The following is a 21,083-nucleotide window of genomic DNA, read 5'->3' as shown; positions in this document are numbered from 1 at the left end:
AGCAATGGCAGGTATTCCTGGGAATAATGCAGAGGTTGCAGGATCAATTTATTCCAAAGAGGTGGAAAGACTCTAAGGGGAGTAAGAGACACCTGTGGCTGACAAGGGAAGTCAGGGACAGCATAAAAATTAAGGAGAGGAAGTATAACATAGCAAAGAAGAGTGGGAAGACAGAGGATTGGGACTCTTTTACAGAGCAACAAAAGTTAACTAAAAAGGCAATATGGGGAGAAAAGATGAGGTACGAGGGTAAACTAGCCAATAATATAAAGGAGGATAGCAAAAGTTTTTTTAGGTACGTGAAGAGGAAAAAAATAGTCAAGGCAAATGTGGGTCCCTTGAAGACAGAAGCAGGGGAATTTATTATGGGGAACAAAGAAATGGCAGACGAGTTAAACCGTTACTTTGGATCTGTCTTCACTGAGGAAGATACACACAATCTCCCAAATGTTCTAGGGGCCGGAGAACCTAGGGTGATGGAGGAACTGAAGGAAATCCACATTAGGCAGGAAATGGTTTTGGGTAGACTGATGGGACTGAAGGCTGATAAATCCCCAGGGCCTGATGGTCTGCATCCCAGGGTACTTATGGAGGTGGCTCTAGAAATAGTGGAAGCATTGGAGATCATTTTTCAATGTTCTATAGATTCAGGATCAGTTCCTGTGGATTGGAGGATAGCAAATGTTATCCCACTTTTTAAGAAAGGAGGGAGAGAGAAAACGGGTAATTATAGACCAGTTAGCCTGACATCAGTGGTGGGGAAGATGCTGGAGTCAATTATAAAAGACGAAATTGCTGAGCATTTGGATAGCAGTAACAGGATCATTCCGAGTCAGCATGGATTTACGAAGGGGAAATCATGCTTGACAAATCTACTGGAATTTTTGGAGGATGTAACTAGGAAAATTGACAGGGGAGAGTCAGTGGATGTGGTGTACCTCGACTTTCAGAAAGCCTTTGACAAGGTCCCACATAGGAGATTAGTGGGCAAAATTAGGGCACATGGTATTGGGGGTAGGGTACTGACATGGATAGAAAATTGGTTGACAGACAGAAAGCAAAGAGGATAAATGGGTCCCTTTCGGAATGGCAGGCAGTGACCAGTGGGGTACCGCAAGGTTCGGTGCTGGGACCCCAGCTATTTACGATATACATTAATGACTTAGACGAAGGGATTAAAAATACCATTAGCAAATTTGCAGATGATACTAAGCTGGGGGGTAGTGTGAATTGTGAGGAAGATGCAATAAGGCTGCAGGGTGACTTGGACAGGTTGTGTGAGTGGGCAGATACATGGCAGATGCAGTTTAATGTAGATCAGTGTGAGGTTATTCACTTTGGAAGTAAGAATAGAAAGGCAGATTATTATCTGAATGGTGTCAAGTTAGGAGGAGGGGGAGTTCAACGAGATCTGGGTGTCCTAGTGCATCAGTCAATGAAAGGAAGCATGCAGGTACAGCAGGCAGTGAAGAAAGCCAATGGAATGTTGGCCTTCATAACAAGAGGAGTTGAGTATAGGAGCAAAGAGGTCCTTCTACAGTTGTACCGGGCCCTGGTGAGACCGCACCTGGAGTACTGTGTGCAGTTTTGGTCTCCAAATTTGAGGAAGGATATTCTTGCTATGGAGGGCGTGCAGCGTAGGTTCACTAGGTTAATTCCCGGAATGGCGGGACTGTCGTATGTTGAAAGGCTGGAGCGATTGGGCTTGTATACACGGGAATTTAGAAGGATGAGGGGGGATCTTATTGAAACATATAAGATAATTAGGGGATTGGACACATTAGAGGCAGGAAACATGTTCCCAATGTTGGGGGAGTCCAGAACAAGGGGCCACAGTTTAAGAATAAGGGGTAGGCCATTTAGAACGGAGATGAGGAAGAACTTTTTCAGTCAGAGAGTGGTGAAGGTGTGGAATTCTCTGCCTCAGAAGGCAGTGGAGGCCAGTTCGTTGGATGCTTTCAAGAGAGAGCTGGATAGAGCTCTTAAGGATAGCGGAGTGAGGGGGTATGGGGAGAAGGCAGGAACGGGGTACTGATTGAGAGTGATCAGCCATGATCGCATTGAATGGCGGTGCTGGCTCGAAGGGCTGAATGGCCTACTCCTGCTATTGTCTATTGTCTATTGTCTATTGCCATTGTTCAACCATCTACCTATTAAGATCTCCCCTCCTGTATCCACATATCATTTTCCAGGCTTTGTCTTGTTCCCACCATTCTTCCAACTTTCTTACTCCCCGCCACAATCAGTCTGAAGAAGGGTCTCTACCTGAAACATCACCTATCCATGTTTTCTAGAGATGCTGCCGAACCCGTTGAGTTACTCCAGCACTTTGTGTATTTTTTTGTAAACCAGTTCCTTGTTTCTCCAACTACTCACTGACATTTCAGAGTCACTGGAAGCCATTTCTCTTGAAATCGATGTAGTTCAAAGTTTGTAGGTTTGAAGAAAGGTTGTTTTTCAAACTAAAGACATCTTAAATTACTGACCACATCCTCACAGGTAGTCAGCTGCTTATCTATATGACACAGGGATTGCCAGGTTATCTGACTCCAAGCTACAGTTATCTTCTCTGTCAACCTAAAACATTTGCAGATGATAGCAGATTTCAGCATTCCAGGAGTTGAAGTATTTGGGATATTGCATTATCTTAAGACCATGGTTGATGGGATAATACTGGCTGGCGAAAAATGCGGGATTAAAACTCCATCACCTCCTCAACTCTCTGAGGAATTTGTTAATTCCAATTCATCTGCAGGAAACTGCCGTTTGCAATGGCAATCAAAATCACATTGATCAACTAATTCAAGCAACTAATCAAAGAGTTTAATTTATTATTGTCATGTGTACAATGAAAGGCTTTTGTTTGCATGCTATCCAGTCAAAGAACAGACTACACGATTACAATCAAGCTGTGTACAGATAAAGGATAAAGGGCACAATGTTTAGTGCAAGATGAAGTCTGATTAAAGATAGTTCAAAGGTCTCCAGTAGGACCACTCTCCAGCTGACGAAAGGACCGTTCAGTTGCCTGATACCAGCTGAGATGAAACTGTCCCTGAATCTAGAGGTATAGTGATCCTTTAGGATAGAAATACCAACTTTCCACTGATCCTTGAGTTTCATTCTGCTAACCTTTCTTAGCTAAAGAATGGAAGATGATGCCAAGGAATATCCCTGTGGGCTTGTGGTTGTAAGTCTGGAATTTGGGAAGTGCCATCACAGGACCTTCTGCCTCCTCACTCCTGCCATTGGTTGCCCAGTGTTGTCCATGCCCAGGGTGAACCAGCTTCCCACACTAATTGGAAAGCAAATAGACTCCTGCCTAAGGTTGGATGTTTTTGACCTCAATTGAGCCGGCCATTTTCCTGGCATCTAACATTTTTGAAATTTATAACATTAAAATTTAAAGGAGTAATTTTCTTTTATGCCTGCACAGCCAGTAAACTCAAGTTAGGCTGTAATTCTTGATGTCCCTGGGGTCATCCTTAGAGTTTTGCCAATCCCGCCCTGAGCCACTGACTGTTTCACCATGCAGAATGCCAGTTTTATAACACTCTCAGCACTGAACCAGAAAGTTTCAGGTTCAACTCCTGCTCCCTGCTGTGGTTAGATATACTTTACAGATACTGAGGGAGTTATGCATCTTTGGAAAGGAGCATCTTATAGATGAGGATTAACCCAAAAAAAACATTTATCTTCCTGTTTGGGTTATAATAAACCATGTGACACAATCAACGAACAGCAAGGTTGTCTTCCAATCTCATGGCCAACATTTATGAGGTAACCAAACTAACTCGAGATTTGCTTCTTTGTCATTTATGAGGCCTTGCTATGTTTAAATTGATGTTCTGTTTGCCTGTGTTACAACAGTGAATCCACTGGAGAAGTGATTGTTAAGTTCTAAAGTGCTGTCTTTAGGTCATCAAGGAATATTGAAAACATGCAGCTTTCACGCTTTCCATAACAGCTATGTTTTTTCCTTCAGGTACATGATTAGTGAATTAGGAATCTGTGCACTTTACTGTACGGTGAAATACAAAGGAGACAAGGCTGTGACCTGTCCATTATTAACAGTGGATTCTAGGCAAAATGGAACATTCAAAACTTTGCATTACTTTTGCAAACATTATGAAGGAATGTCAGCACTAGATCTCACCTGGTGCCAAATGATTCCCCAACTAATACCGTTCTTCAGAATTATTTTCCAATAAATGAGTTCCAAACATTCATTGAGCTCAGACTGCTGAATTTACACATTATAAATGTTGCTGCCAAATTCATGTTGCTTTCTCCCCTTCCCCCCCTCCTGTCAAATGAACTGCTGTACTGGGTTGTTGATCCATGGCGTCAAAAGCTGAAGAGACCATTTGAGAGGAACGTGGCAGAAAGTGAGAGAGCCACCTAGTTAACCAGGTTAAAGAGGAACAAACACAGGACAGTGACATGCTATTGATACATGCTTTCCATCACATGGCTGCTCTCTCCCATTTGCCTTGAGAAATCCTTATTTGGATTCATTGTCCTGATCTCCTCTGAGATGCAGCTAACGACAGCCTGCTGTTTAAAACAAAATTGGTCACTCCAGTCAGGTACCTTAGAGTATCCTAGTCGCTCTGTGGGTTTCCACCGTATGGACTGCATTGGCTCTTTATTTAGAGATTTGACTCTTCAATTTGTTAAAATATGGACAGACAAAAACTTGTCACGGAAAGAGCTCCTTGTGTAGGTCCACCCCCCTCTAAAACCGGCTGCGATATTTCAAATGCAGCGTGGAAAGTTTTGAATGTTGCCTTTGCCACTGAAGAGCTAACATGCAATGTGAATCCAACATTAACTCTTCAATTGTGCTTCTGACAACAATCTCTTCATCTTATGATGTTATAGGTCAGAAGCCCTGAGGAGCAGTTCATTTGACAGGAGGGGAGCCACATCTGTTTTGGCAATAAAATTTAAGGTATATATTGAGGATTTTGAATGTGTAAATTTGTGATTATTACATGTCTTTCATTTCTGGGTTTAATATATTAGTCCATTGACTTTGGTTTTGTGAATTAAAATCATAAAATCAATTTTCCAAATAACTTGTAAAGTGGCAACCTTTTGCACCAAATGAAATTAGCTGTAAATTTCGCATCAGACGAAATATATGTAGATTTGTTGAGATGTTGAAAGGAGATAGACACAAAAAGCTGGAGTAACTCAGCGGGAGTAACTCAGAGTGATCTGAAGAAGGGTCTCTACCTGAAACGTCACCCATTCCTTCTCTCCAGAGATGCTGCCTGTCCCGCTGAGTTACTCCAACATTTTGTGTCTACGGTTTAAACCAGCATCTGCAGTTCCTTCGTACACGAGATGTTGAAAGGGTTTGTTTTGCTTATTTACTTATTTTACGGAAGATTTCATACCTAATAGTAGAAGGTGGCATAGTGGCGCAGCGGTAGAGTTGCTGCCTTACAGCGCCAGAGACCTGGGTGCTGTCTAACCATGGGTGCTGTCTGTACGGAGTTTGTACGTTCTCCTGTGACTGCGTGGATTTTCCCCAGATGCTCCGGTTTCCTCCCACACTCCAAAGGCTTGCAGGCTTTAGGTTAATTGGCTTTAGAAGAAATTGTAAATTGTCCCTAGTGTGTAGGATAGTGCTTGTGTACGGAGGTCGCTGGTCAGTGTGGTTTTGGTGGGCCGAAGGGCCTTTTCCCACACTAAATCTCTAAAAAACTAAAACTAAAATGCAAAATGCCAAGAAGCATGTTTGGATTTATAAATCAATGGCATGTTGTGCAAAAACAAGAAAGTTAGCTATACCTTTTTATAAATCTTAGTTTAGACCTTGGATCAAGTATTGCATCTAATTCTAATTGTCACTGCTTAGGAGGATTCTGATCGTGGAGAGGCAACGCGGAAAATGTATTGGAATTTAGGTGAGGGGGTTCAGTGGTTTGAGAAAAAGCAGTAGTTGGATTTTTTTCTCCTTAGTGCAGAGGAGGTTCAAAGCAGTTTATAGAGGGGTAAAATATATCATATTTTCATATAAAGTAGAGTCATAGTGTCATACATCGTAGAAACAGTCCCTTGGCCCAGATTGCCCATGCTGACCAACATGTTCCATCTACATTAGTCCCACCTGTTGGTGCTTGGCCCACAGCCCTCTAACCTATCCTATCCATTACCTGTCCAAATGTCTCTTAAAGGTTATGATATTACCAGCCTCAATTACCTCCTCCGGCAGCTTGTTCCAAATACCCACCACCCTTTGTACAAAAAAGTTACTCCTCAGGTTCCTATTAAATTTTTCGCCACTCACCGTAAACCTATGTTCTTTGGTTGTCGATTCCCCTACTCTGGGAAAAGACTGTGCAGTTACCCGATCTATTCCTCTCATGATTTTGCACGATATGATAAGATCACCCCTCATCCTCATGCACTACAAGGAATCCTAGCCTGCTCAACCTCTCTCATCAGCTCAGGCTCTCGAGTCCTACAGCATCCTCGTAAATCTTTTCTGTAGCCTTTCCAGCTTGACAACATATTTTCTATAACATGGTGATCAAAATTGAAAATAATACTCTAAACTAGAGTATTCACTTACTCTAAGTGAGGACAAATGTAGGTCCCTTACAGTCAGAGACAGGTGAATTTATAATGGGAAACAAGGAAACGACAGAACAGTTAAACACGTACTTTGGTTCTGTCTTCACTAAGGAAGACACAAACAATCTCCCAGAAATACTAGGGGATTGGGGATCTAGTGGGAGGGAGGAACTGAAAGGAATCTACATTAGTCAGGAAATTGTGTTAGGTAAACTGTTGGGACCGAAGACAGATAAATCCCCAGGGCCAGATGGTCTGCATCCCAGAGTACTCAAGGAGGTGGCCCGTGAAATTGTGGATGCATTGGTGATCATTTTCCAATGTTCTCTCGATTCTGGATCAGTTCCTGTGGACTGGAGGGTAGCTAATGTAAACCCACATTTTAGGAAAGGAGAGAGAGGAAACAGGGAATTATAGACCAGTTAGCCTTACGTCAGTAGTGGGGAAGATGCTTCAGTCGTTTATTAAAGATGTTATAGCAGCGCATTTGGAAAGCAGTGACGGGATCGGTCAAAGTCAGCATGGATTTATGAAGGGGAAATCATGCTTGACTAATCTTCTGGAATGTTTTGAGGGTGTAACAAGTAGAATGGATAAGGGAGAGCTAGTGGATGTGGTGTATCTCGACTTTCAAAAACCCTTTGACAAGGTCCCACACAAGAGATTAGCGTGTAAAATTAGAGCACATGGTATTGGGGGTAGGGTATTTATATGGATAGAGAACTGGTTGGCAGAAAGGAAGCAAAGAGTAGGAATTAACAGATCCTTTTCGGAATGGCAGGCAGTGACTCGTGGGGTGCCGCAAGGCTCAGTGCTGGGACCCCAGTTATTTACAATATGTATTAACGATTTAGACGAGGTAATTAAATGTGACATCTCCAAGTTTGCGGATGGCACAAAGCTGGGTGGTAGTGTGAGCTGTGAGGAGGATGCTAAGAGGCTGCAAAGTGACTTGGATAGGTTGGGTGAGCGGGCAGATGCATGGTAGATGCAGTATAATGTGGATAAATGTGAGGTTATCCACTTTGGTGGCAAGATCAGGAAGGCAGATTATTATCTGAATGGTGTCAGATCAGGAAAAGGGGAGGTGCAACGAGACCTGGGTGTGCTTGTACATCAGTCACTAAAAGTAAGCATGCAGGTACAGCAGGCAGTGAAGAAAGCTAATGGCATGTTGGCCTTCATTGCGAGAGGATTTGAGTTTGGGAGGAAGGAGGTCCTACTGAGTTTGTACAGGGCCCTGATGAGACCGCACCTGGAGTATTGTGTGCAATTTTGGTCTCCTAATTTGAGGAAGGACATTCTTGCTATTGAGGGAGTGCAGTGTAGGTTCACCAGGTTAATTCCCGGGATGGCGGGACTGACATATGATGAAAGAATGGGTCGACTGGGCTTGTATTCACTGGAGTTTAGAAGGATGAAAGAGGATCTTATAGAAACATATAAAATTCTTAAGGGATTGGACAGGCTAGATGCAGGAAAAATGTTTGCAGTGTTGGGGGAGTCCAGAACCAGGAGTCACAGTTTATGAATAAGCGGTGGGCCATTTAGGACTGAGATGAAGAAAAACTTTTTCACCCAGAGAGTTGTGAATCTGTGGAATTCTCTGCCACAGAAGGCAGTGGGGGCCAATTCACTGGATGTTTTCAAGAGAGTGTTAAATTTAGCTCTCAGGGCTAAAGGAATCAAGGGATATGGGGAAAAAGCAGGAACGGGGTACTGATTATAGATGATCAGCCATGATCATATTGAATGGCAGTGCTGACTCGAAGGGCCGAATGGCCTACTCCTGCACCTATTTTTCTATGTTTCTAAATGTGGCCTCTCTAATGTCTTACACAACTGTAACATGACTTCCCAACTTCTATACTCAATACTTTGATGCATGAAAGTTCATGTGCCAAAAGCCTTCTTGACCACTCTATTTATCTGTGATGCTACTTTCAAGGAACTATGTACCTGCATTAAGTGAGGAGAAGCATTTTTTATTGACAGGGTAGTTAGTTGAGCCAGAGGGCAGAGGTTTGAGATGATCAGGAATAGAACCATTGGAGAGATAAGGAGGAATTATTTTACAAAGTGGGATGTGACCCAGAATTAACTGCCTGAAGTAGTAGTAGAAACTGATTCAATAATTACTCTGAGAAGGGAAGATAACAAAATATTTGAAGGGATATGGGGAGAGAAAACGTAACTGGAATCATTCAGATAGTTCCTTAAGTGAGTCAGCACAGTTATGATGGGCCAAATAAACTCCTTCTGTACCATGTTGTGCCATAGAAATAATTGTGGAATTAACAAGGTGCACATTTTGTGGTTTCAGCTTGTATTAAAATGATTCATTTAGTGCTCAATAAAAAAGGTATTACTAGTGCTCTAAAAGTGGAACAAGGTCATACAAGCTATGTATTGCTGCTAAACTTGTTTTGGTCTGCTGAGCTACTCCAGCTTTTTGTGTCTATCTTTGGTGTAAACAAGCACCTGCACTTCCTTCATATCATTATAACAGTGAGTGTAATAGTTACTGTTGTAATGAAGCCTATGTAGGCAGGCTAATTGTGTGCAGCATAAGGTTCTACAAACAACAGAATAAGACATAGAGATGGAGTAACTCGTTGTGTCTTGTTTTGTTAACACTTTGTGTCTTGTTTTGTTAACCGCCATCTGTCGTTCTTTGTATCTCCAAACAGCAATGTTACCATGACCAGATGACTTTGTGAGGGAGGTTAGGAGGACTAACTAAGGAGAAGTTCTCGATGCCCTCTATCCACACCCAGCATATTCATAAAGTCTGATGTTTTTCTCAATGGGTTGTGGCTGGCACATCCAATAAGTTTGATATTTTGCAGATAGGTTCACAGATGGCAAAGATGCCAAGGGATGCGAAGTTCGACATCACAGGTGGAATTCCCCCCAGTATGAACTAGCAGTTCAGCCTAGATACCCTGCTCAGCCGCATGTGATGGGATGTGAATCTGCAACCTCACCCATTGCAAATACTCAGCTGCAATTGACTCAAAGAAATGAATCTTGTACTGGAGGACCATTTCTCCAAATGGCCCCAAGGTTGTTGCAAGCGAGCAGAATATTCATATATCTGTTTAACAGAAGGGCAAAGAAGGGCAAAATGTTTTTGTTTGTTGAGGGATAGGTTCTTTAATACCTTTGCTTGCTCCTTAAGGACATGTAACAAGAAATGACTTGATTGATCGTTAATCTGTTTGCCACCCACATCTCTATCACGATCTTACTTTTGATTCTCTCCTTTCCCAGTAGCATAAGTGTCCTATAATATTGATGTTTCCTCATTTGTTTCTTCTCTGTTTCTGAAATGTGTTACACAGTATACTCTTCACAATAGATGAATGGTGTTTTATTGTCACGTGTACCCAGATTCAGTGGAATTCTTTTTTTGCATCGAGTTCATTAAAACATGGGCACAATCATACTTCACTCATTGTGGGTGAGTCCCTTGAATATCACAAAATACTTGAACCATTCTTCATCTGCTCTCCCTCCTAATGCCCATGGACTTTTAAAAAACTTAAGGGTGTCACAGTGGTGCAGCGGTAGAGTTGCTGCCTTATAGTGCCAGTGACCTGGGTTCAATCCTGACTACGGGTGCTGTCTGTACAGGGTTTGTACGTTCTCCCTGTGACCGCGTGGGGTTTCTCCGGTTTCAGAATGCTCCGGTTTACTCCCACATTCCAAAGACCTGCAGACTTTGTGCGTTAATTAGCTTCTGTAAATTGTCCCTAGTGCGTAGGATAGAACTAGTGTACAGGTGATTGCTGGTTGGCATGGACCTAGTGGACCAAAGGGCCTGTTTCCATGTTGTATCCCTAACCTAAACTAAACTCAAGTGAATGATCAACTAACAACCTTTCAATTTTCCTTTTTCACTCTCCAACTTTTTATAGTCTTCTTGATCCTAAAAGTCACTGCATCTCCGCTCATCTGCTTGGCTTTAGTTCTGCATCAGTGGTCTCATAACAGTGTAAAGTTATTCCATGGTGGTTCTGTTACTGTCTGGTTACAATTCCTTCTCTTTGTGCTATACCAGTATTACAACCTCAACGGGAAGATGCCTCACGTGACGTACGAGTACACGATCCCGCGGCCACCCATCCTGAAGTCTGCACCGCCTGTTCAAAGTCCCTTCTACCTCAATGTCCCCGAATCCAAGTATGAAGACAATGACAACAGCTGGCATCGAGCCAAGCTCCACTCAGGTCCTAATGGTGAGACATTGCTTCCCAATGTTATTGTTTACACCAGCTTCAATTAGGCCAAATGGATAGAAGTTCACAATAGACGGCACAGTGGTGCAGCTGATAGAGCTGCTGCCTCGCAACGCCAGAGGTCCTGGTTCGATCCTGGCCTATGGTGCATTCTGTGTGGAGTTTGCACGTTGTCCCCTGTGACCGTGTGGGTTTTCTCTGGGTGCTCTGATTTCCTCCCACACCCCAAAGATATGTAGGTTTTTGGCCTCTGTAAATTGGCCCTGATAGAGAGTGGATGAAGAAGTGGGATAACATAGAACTCGTGCGGATGGGTGATCGCTGGTCAGTGTGGACTTGGTGGTTGAAGGGTCTATAACCATGCTGTATCTCTAAACTAGACTAAACTAAATAAGACGAGCTTCAGTTCTGACTCAGTGCTGGAACACAGTAGAATCACTCTCATTGAGTCAAACAGTGAATCAGTTTGCCTGACATTCTGATACACGTTTTACATAGAACTAGTATGAACGATTCAGCGTGGACTCAATGGCTCAAAAGGTCTGTTTCCATGCTGCATCTCAAACTAAACTAAACTAAACTAAACTAAATATTGAGCTAAGCAAGGCATTGAAGAAAATAAGCTGAGTGTTGGTAAATGAAATAAGTATAGATGGGTGCTCGATGGCCAGCATGGACATAATGGGCCGAAGGGTCTGGTTTCAGTGCCACATGAATCTGACTAAATATATTCAGTGACTTGACCTTCTGTGCTAGAGACTTCTGCGGTTTCATCAACTTATGAGTGAAGAAATGTTTCCTCATTTCAGTCTTAAATTTCCTACACCGTGGGATTGTAACCCTGGTTGTTGATATCCCCTCAGCCAGGGTAAGCATCTTCCTCACATTCCATCCTGTCAGAAATTACAGAAACAAAATAAGACTAGAGAGCATGCTTTAAGGTTTAAGGGCAAACTTTAAAGGAGAGTGCAGGTCAAGTTTTTTACACAGAGTGGTGGGTCCCCACAATGCACTTCCTGGGGTGGTATTGAAGGTAGATAGGATCGGGATGTTTAAGAGGCTTTTAGATAGGTATATATGGGATATGCATGGAATGGAGCGATGTGGATCACTGCAGTCAGAGATTAGTTTAACTTTGCATCATGTTCGGCACAGACGTTGTGGGCTGAAGGGCCTGTGCTGTACTGTTCTATGTTTTATGTATACGTATTGCAATGAGATCTCCACTCTAATGGCCTAGTTTCTCTACATAGGACAATACCACCATTCAGGAATCTTTCCTTCTCTCCCTCTACAGCAATAAATATTTTGCTAGATAAGGAGAGCAAAACAGCACTGCAGATGTGGCCCTGTGTCATTATCATTTGACAATTTTGCAATGAAGGCCAATACCATTTTTGCCTTCTAAATTATTTGCCTCACCTGCATGTTTGTTTATCGTGACAACAGACCCCATAGAGTTGTACAACACAGAAACAGGTACTGAGCCCACGTTGACTTATTTATACTAATCCTGCATTGATCCCTCGATCCCATCAACTCCCTCCAGATTCTACTGCTCATCTACACACTGGAGGCAATTTACAGTGGCCCATTAACCTACCTATGTGGGAGAAAACCGGAGCACACCTGGTAAACCCACACAGCCACATGGAGAGCGTGCCAACTCCACGCAGACAGCGTCTGAAGTCAGGATCGACCCAGAGTATCTGGTGCTGTGAGACCCTACTAGCTGCACCACTGTGCTTGCCCTAAATTATCAACAGTCTTCCATCATTTAAATAATACCTTAATTGGCATTTAAATTTTTAAAAAATATATTATTATAGCACTACATTTTGATGGTATATTGCTTAATTTCTGGTAAAAATCGGTGGTGATTGAAATGGATCAATATCCATTTTTGCATTATTGCAGAAGTGTAAGCAGTTAGTTTAGTTTAGTTTATTATCAAGTGTACTGAGGTACAGTGAAAAGCTTGTGTTGCCTGCTATCCAGTCAGCGAAAAGACTGTACATGATTACAATTGAGCCGTCCATTTTGAATGGATACAGGATAAAGGGAATAACGTTTAGTGTAAGATAGTCCAGTAAAGACTGAGTAAAAAGAGTCTGATTGTCTGCAATAAGTTTTGCACAGTTGAATTGCGCATAAAGTTCCACATCTTTATAAGTTTCTCCCAACAAGTACACCATGTCAACAAGTGCTCCAATGCTTGGTGTTATGGAATGGTGGGTTGTCCGTCTGTTGTATCCTTCATCTCCTTGTGGAAGTGAGAGATGAGTGCCTTTTAAGAGAGATGGGAAAGTTACAGTAAGAAATCTTTGTCTTTCAACCCCCCCCCCACCCACCCTCTTAAAAAAAAATTCAGAGTGGTGAGCCTGATTTACAAATGGTCTGTCTCTGATGCTGTAATTAAATAGAATTATCATCACCAAGGTTTACCAAACCAAGCATATGAATTAAGATTAGCTACACTGTAAAATAATGGTGGGACTGGTCTTAGAGGCTATGTTGCTATATTTGTTATATTGGTCTGAATTGCACAAGAGTACAGGCATTTGGATAACCAATCACGTAAGGAAAATAAATGTAACCCCATGTTTGTTCTTCAGCGCTACAGTCCAACATGATCAGCCTAAGCCCGACGCCTTGGAATGCAACCAGCACTTTGCACCACCCCCACTTCCACAGTAACTTTAGAAGCACTTCCCAGCAGAGCAGTCTGCGGGCGATGTGCAGGAACAGCTCTCTGAACGCTGCCCTGCCTGTCCTGTGTACGGAGATGCAGGCCAACCTGTCGGCCAGACTCAGGACTGAGAACTTCACCAGCTACTCCAAAACGGGACTCGGCAGCCAACAACTGGAGGAGCCAAAGCAGGAGCGCATTCTTGAACAACTTCATACGGGTTCAGAACCCGGCATTAACACTGGAGCAGGGGAAAGGTTTAGCTACAGCCTGTTAACTGATTCACTTTACCCACTGTCCAACTCCACCTCGTTTCACCTTTTGAACTTTGTGAATAACCACAGAACTGAACAAGTGCAGTCACCGGACACTGAAAGGTAAGAGGCAACGTCCATTTCTTTCTTGAGTCAGACAGGCCACTTTTGTGTAACAGCTGCAAAGCAACCATTGGACTATGTACAGAATGCAGAAAATGTTGTGCTTATTCCTCCTCACTGCAAGGGCATATTTGTAGAAAACAGCAGAAATGTAGATATAGACTGGTGTTCTCTGTTCTACCTTAATAATTGAGATATGATTTTGATCTCTTCAGTGGGCCAAATAATAATAATAATAATTGAAAAATATTTTAAATTTTTAGAAAAATCAGTGGATCAATTGATGAGCATAGCTTTTGAGAGGCTGGTATGAACATGCTTAGGGACAAAATTTGGCAAGTTTGCTTTGGGGAGCAGTATTTGGTGCGTGAATTTTGTCTGGGCAGCATCTGAAATGATTAACAGGAATTTCTCAGCCCCAACTTCCAAAGGTTGAAGCAGGTACTCCAACAACGTTTAAAAGACATTTGGACAGAAACATGGATAAGAAGGTTTTAGAGGGGTAAAATGAGATTAGCTTAGATGGGCACTTGGTCGGCATGGATGGGTCGGGCCAAACCCGTTTCAGAAATAAGTCCTTCGGCCCAACTCGTCCTTGTCAACCAGGTGTCCATCTAAGCTAGTCCTATTTTCTCATGTTTTACTCTATGACATTAAAAAACTTGATGATTTCTGCTGCTGGATAGACCGGCACAATAATAGATCAGCTCTGATCAAATGGCAGAGCAGACATGAAGGGCCAAATGGACTAATTCTACTCCTCTGGCTTATGGTCTCATCGTGACGATGGATCGTTGGACCTCTATTGGAACATTAACCTGTAGCTATTGTGGTGACAGTGAGTGTCTGAAATGGAGAAGGTGTTTGTTTCTAAGCACACAGCTTGTCAGATAAATATTAGTAATTTGCAGCAGAATCCAATTTCCAAATCCAAGGTAGAAATACATAGCTGAGTGACAGATGATAGCATACATCACTCATGCGTTAAAGAGGTAATCTTTACATTGGCCATTACTGATTTAGTTGCACATTCTTCCCGGATGTTGTAACATTGTAATCCGAATCAATCTTGCCCAAATCACTAAGCTACTCATTGTCAAATGCATGCTTAATGTCAGGTCAGCCAGCAGCTTGGAAAGAGATCTAAATTTGAGAACATAACAATTTTTAAGAGGCAAATTTTCCATGGGCGTGGTAGAAGGGAATTGGAAGCATTGATGTGGAAGGTTGTCCATTATCTATGGAGCCCCACCTTCCCAAACTCAACTTGGTGGCTGCCTGGCGATTTATTAAACAACATAGTGTGGATGGATCACTTACCATGTTTCTATAATGTGGTTAAAGGGCTACCACCTCTGGTCCAATATATCTTCGAAGGTTTAATCCCATGAGCGGCTACAGCCACTTCACTCTTCCCAAACATCCTCAAATTCTCAGTTTCTCATGTTTTTAAAAGAAATAAATGTGGATGATCAGCCATGATCACAATGAATGGGGGTGCTGGCTCGAAGGGCCGAATGGCTTCCTCCTGCACCTATTTTCTATGTTTTTATGTTTCTAAGTGACCTAAAATGAAAGTGACACCCATAGCCGAGATATTGTTTAATGCTCTGATAGGTTAAATATGGTCACTTTGTAGAGCTTCGTCGACTGTGAATCCATTGCAATAATCAATCCTTGATCCATGGGCAGCACAGTGGTACAGCTGATGGAGTTGCTGGTCCAGTGGCACAAGTTTATTTTTGACCTCCAGTGCTGAGTGTGGAGTTTGCTTGTTCTCTCTGTGACCGCGTAGGTTTCCTCCCAGAAGCTCCAGTTTCCTCCTTCATCCCAAGTACAGGCAGGTTTATAAGTTAATTGGGAACTATAACTTGCCCCTAGTGTAAGTGGATAATAGAATCAGGGAGGGGTGGAGGGAAAGAGCCGATAGAGACACTGTGAGAATAGGGGTGACACAGTGGCACAATGGTAGAGTTGCTGCCTTACAGCATCAGAGACCCGTGTTCGATCTTGACTAGGGGTGCTGTCTGTATGGAATTAGTACGTTCCCTCTGTGACCGCATTGGTTTTCTCTGGGGGCTCCTCCCACACTCCAAAGACGGAGAAAGCTTGTAGGTTAATTAACTTAGGTAAAATCATACCTTTTTTTTGTTGGTAAAATTGTAAAAATTGTCCCTAGTGTACAGGATAGTGCTAGCATATGAGGTGATTGCTGGTCAGTGCAGACTCGGTGGGTCGAGGGGCCTGTTTCCACGGTGTATCTCTAAAGTCTAAAGCTAACTGGGAAAATGAGTGGAGGGATGGAATTGCTGTGTGAGCCAGCATAGACTTGATGTTACGTTGTATGAATATCAATCCTTGGGCCGACTGATATGTGTCACAATTTTTCTTGGACAAATTATAAAGGGAAACAGAACATCTTCTACAGATGCCATGTCAAGTGGTCAGTGCTGACAGAGCCAGCCCGGGTGGTTGGGGTTTCAGAGGTGGTGGGACAGGTGGTGTGGTGGGACAGGTGGTGTGGTGGGACAGGTGGTGTGGTGGTTGACCAGACATGCTGGTGGTGGGAAATTGGAGCCTCAGATGTAAAATAAGGGGGTATGGGAGTTCAGACCAGTCTTTGTGTTCTCCTTCATTCTCCCATAGCGATTTTGTTGTAATTTTCCTTTTGTTAAGTCTTAAATTAAGATGGATGTTGTGTGTAAGCTGCTAAAGGGCATGGTATTGTGGTAGGAACCAGCTATTTAATCACAGAGCAACAATGACATGAGCTCCAATTTGGAAAGACAAGTGAAGTTAGTGAAACTGGAGATTGGAATTTTTTTCCTCGGCAAAACCTCTCAATGTGATGAATATTTGATGAGTGGCAGGATTGAACATTGTGAGAAGAAGATTGGACACAGATGTAGCATTTCAATTTCCGTCCCTCTGGGTCAGCAAGAACATAGTTTGTTAACTACAACTGGTGAAGATTGATGTACAAATTGATTTTCTGGGGCAGCAATTGAGCAGCTAGACGGAGTGCGGGAAACTTGCATTTTTATATCATGTTTAACAAACCTACTATTGTGCCCAGTGCTTAACAACCAAGAATGAAGAGTCTTTAATTGTCATATGTACCGATGACGACACAATGAAATTCTTGGTAGGTAATTTATAATAAACAAATGTTCTAAAAATTAATAACACCAATATTATTGCAAATTATTGCAATATTAGTGCAACCACAGTGCATCAGGCACTATTTGGTAATAAGAAAAATAGAAAATTCTGGAAGTCTCCATTAATAAGAAAAATAGAAAATGCTGGAATCACTCAGGCAGCATTGTTAGAGAGAGAAAATACAACAGTTAATATTTTGGCCAATAAACATCAATTTCTCTTGAGATACGTAGCAATTTGCTTTAAAATCTTAAAGAAACCAATGATGTAATCTCTTGCTCCTCCAAATTTCACGGAATACAAGACTATTTAATCTGCTTGTGTAATTTAATCTTTTGAATGTAGGTTAATTGACTGGGTAAATGTAAAAATTGTCCCTAGTGTGTGTAGGATAGTGTTAGTGTGCGGGGATCACTGGGCGGTGCGTACTTGGTGGGCCGAAAAGGCCTGTTTCCGCGCTGTATCTGAAATATGAAAAAATAAATATGAATCAGATCCTATCTGGTGAAACTGCACCACACACATTCTCAATCAGTATCACCCCTCTGAGCTATGCCCCCGGACTGTGCATTGTATTCTTGGTGTGGAGAAAGCAGGGCTATCATAGAGCCATACAGCATGGTAACAGACACTTTGGTCTAACTTGCCCACACCGACCAACACGTCCCAAGTACACTATTTCCACCTGCCTGTGTTTGGCACGTATCCCTCTAAATCTATCCTATCCATATACAGATGCTCCCCGACTAACGATGCTTCGACTTACGATATTTTGACTTTACAATGGTGCCCACGCTGGGCAATGGCAGTGACCCGTAGCTTGCTTCTGGCCATGTGATCAGGTGTATTAAATGCATTTCGATGTACGATATTTTTGGTTTGCGTTGGGTTTATCGGAACATAACTCCATTGTAAGTTGAGGAGCGCCTGTACCTGTCTAAGTGTTTCTTAAATGCTACAACAGTACCTGCAGTTTTGCAAGTGTATAACAAACTCCCCCCCTCACAAGCTCTTTAATTATATTTGGGATCTAACATCTACATTTAAGTGATCAGCAAATATGACCCATATGTCTTTGGAGGTCCAGTATTCATAATTTATTATTATGTCAGTAGATGTTGGGATTGATCTTGACTTTGATGATTGATGTCCATGGTGCTGCAAATGATGTGGCACAGTTTATAAACATCATTCTATAATTTTATGCTTCGACTTAGAGAACGCTACCAATTTTTCATCATCTGCCTATTTATTAGTTTTAGTTTTGATTTTAGTTTTTATATTTTTAGTTTTTATTCTGGCACATAAGGTTTGTGGTGTTCAATAGCCTGATTGTTATTGGGGAAAAAGCAGTTCCTGAACCAGGAGGCCATGATTTGTAGACTCCCGATAGCTGGAGTGAAATGAGTGACAATTTAGCTTTTTTTTGTGGTGCATTTTTTGGCAATGATGTGAAATCAAGGTTTACTGTGTCATTCGAGATGTTCCTCGGAATTCTCTTTTGTATTCCTCACAGGGAATGTTTCTGTTCTTCATATCTCTAAGCCCTTGATCTGCACTTTTAAAAAATACATTAATACATTCTATCCTTTATCTTCATGTTATCCCTTATCTCCTTTGACAGCAGCTGTTTAGTCGGTTAAAAAAAGAACTCCTGCTTTTTAGTCAATGCTGGTACATTTTGTTGAGCTAAATTCCTTTTTGAACACCGCTCACAGTTCGTTTATGGTTTTGCTCAATAACCAGTCTGTCGTTGTCAGTCTCTGATTCAGGAGAATAAAGTTGGTCTTGCCAAACTCCAGACTGTATTAAGTTCTTCCTTTTCAAAACTAACATTGAAATTGTTCACAATTGAACACTCAGAAAAACGCTCACTTATTCTTCTTTTAAGTAGAACGTTAAAAATCTTTAGGTCATTTATCAGTCTAAATCTGAAGCAAAATAAGTTAACAAAACACAACCAGCGAGGTCAGCTTGTTACTGCAGTCTTTAGAAGAACCTATTCTTTCATGTGGTTTCTTTGATCCCAGCACATTTCGCAGGCTGATATGTACAAAGGAAATTAGAAGTGACCCTCATCCCTCTGTGCAGTTTGACCTTGTTGCTAGCAGCTCATGAGGTTTATTGCTAGGCTCTTTGAAGAAAAGCAAAACTTTGTCTCAATGGCAATAGTCCCATCTCGCTCGTTTAGTGGTTACTCTTCTGCCCACTCACTTTCCCAGGAGTGACTTCACTCTTCCTCCTGTCTCTCTCCCCACTGATCATGCTTCCGCCCCTCTCACTGCCCACAAATTACTCTTCCGCCCCACTCATGCCCCACAGATCACTCTCCCTCACCCATTGCGCACCACTTCTGGCCCCATCCCCTCCCATCTTTATACTGGCAACTTCCCAGCCAATCTTTCAATCCCAAGGAAGGGGTTAGATCTGAAATATCGTGTGTCCAATTTCCTCCACATATGCTGACTGACCCACTGAGTTTCTCCAGTGGGTTGTAGAAACAAAGAACTGCAATTGTTGATTTACAAAAGACACAAAGTGCTGGAGTATTGGAGCAGGTGACTACCTGACAAAGGACAGTGAGCTGAGGCAGTGATTACCTGACCCGGGCCAGTGACTACCTGACCCGGGCTGGTGACTACCTGACCCAGGCCGATGATTCCCTGAGTTATGGCCATGACCAAACCTTGGGTAATGACCGCTTCACTTAGAGCAATGTCTGCCCGACCTTGGGCCGTGTCCACCTGACCTGGGATGGGTCAGTGAGTACCTTAGCTATGGCAGTGACTGTCTCCAGACCTGGGACAATGGTGAAAATCTCGAGTTGAGTGGAGTTGAGAAGTTCAGCCATTGAATGTTGCAATAACCTCAAGATGTGAATGACTTTGTGCTGTTGATAAATATATCCAGTGTTCTATGAAAACTGGATCTCTCATCCATTCGTTTATAAGTTTGCCTCAATTTTTGCTGGATTTTATTCTCTGTGTTGTAATTAAATTCTTTTGGAGGGGCATAGTTAAAAATAAAAAGTGGGGGGCAAGTTTTTTTGCACAGTGGGTGGTGGGTGCCTGGAACTCACTGGTGGAGTTTTGGATTGGCAGGGGATGGTGGGATATGTATCATGTGAAGGCAGATAAGAGTTGGTCTTCCATCATGTTCGGCATGGACATTATGGGCCAAAGGGCCTGTTCCCGTGCTGTACCATTCTAGGTTTTATGTTCACCGCTTATTGTTTCCTCGTTTCAGCAATGAGTTTGAAGACGGGGAAATTGACCACGACATCAGTCTGGCCGACATGTACAGATGGAAGGTATCGGCGTACGCACCCTGCAGTTCCACATGTACCACAGGTGCCTTTGGAAACCCTACAGCTCTTCACTTGTACAAGTACAGGGCCTTTAATCGTTCACCCAGTTGGAGGGTGGGATTGGAGGTGATGAGAACGTGTATCAGAAGAATGGGTTATTCTGTTGTTATCGTACGATGGCCGGGGCTCAGTTATCCCCACAGCCAACAGAGTCAAAGATCAGCAGTCCTACCATATCCAGCCAATCAGCTCTGGGAATAAACAAATCACTGTAGGTGCTGGAAATCTGGGATAAAACCAGGTTCTGTGTGAAGAGAAGCAGCCCTGATCTTTTGAGTCTGAGGCCCTTTGTCAGAACCGCAAAAGAGAGGCAGAAAACATTTTTAAAATGGAGAGAAGATGGCACGAGGAATGGATAGGATAAAGGGAATATCTATGATAAGGTGGGACCAAGTCAAATGGGTTAATAAAGCAATTGGAGAATGATTGTACTTTAGACTTCAGAGATACAGTGAGGAAACTGGACTTTCAGTCCACCGAGTCCACGCCAACCAGCGATCCCCATAAACTAGCACTATCCCACACACAAGGGAAAATTTACAATTTTACTGAAGCCAATTAACGGATAAATCTGCACGTCTTTGGAGTGTGGGAGGAAATCGGTACGCGCAGGGAAAACCACACGGTCACGGGGAGAACGTACAAACTCCCTATCGACA

The 21,083-nt window shown here is 42.6% G+C and overlaps 1 protein-coding gene across 3 annotated transcripts in view; it reads left to right on the top strand.

Annotated features, from left to right (window-relative positions):
* LOC144597801 (ADAMTS-like protein 2) overlaps nucleotides 1-21,083 on the top strand; it is a 94,126-nt gene that overhangs the window by 56,169 nt on the left and 16,874 nt on the right. For all 3 annotated transcript variants that reach the window (XM_078407401.1, XM_078407400.1, XM_078407402.1), the window contains exons 10-12: nucleotides 10,652-10,829; nucleotides 13,445-13,895; nucleotides 20,304-20,407. In XM_078407401.1, coding sequence (XP_078263527.1) covers nucleotides 10,652-10,829; nucleotides 13,445-13,895; nucleotides 20,304-20,407 — 733 coding nt within the window. The remainder of the gene's footprint in view (nucleotides 1-10,651; nucleotides 10,830-13,444; nucleotides 13,896-20,303; nucleotides 20,408-21,083) is intronic.

This window comes from Rhinoraja longicauda, chromosome 11 (genome assembly GCF_053455715.1).
Source record: "Rhinoraja longicauda isolate Sanriku21f chromosome 11, sRhiLon1.1, whole genome shotgun sequence".
NCBI classification, from domain to species: Eukaryota; Metazoa; Chordata; class Chondrichthyes; order Rajiformes; family Arhynchobatidae; genus Rhinoraja; species Rhinoraja longicauda.
The sequence above is the reverse complement of the archived record's forward strand: the minus strand, read 5'-3'. Positions and strand labels throughout refer to the sequence as shown.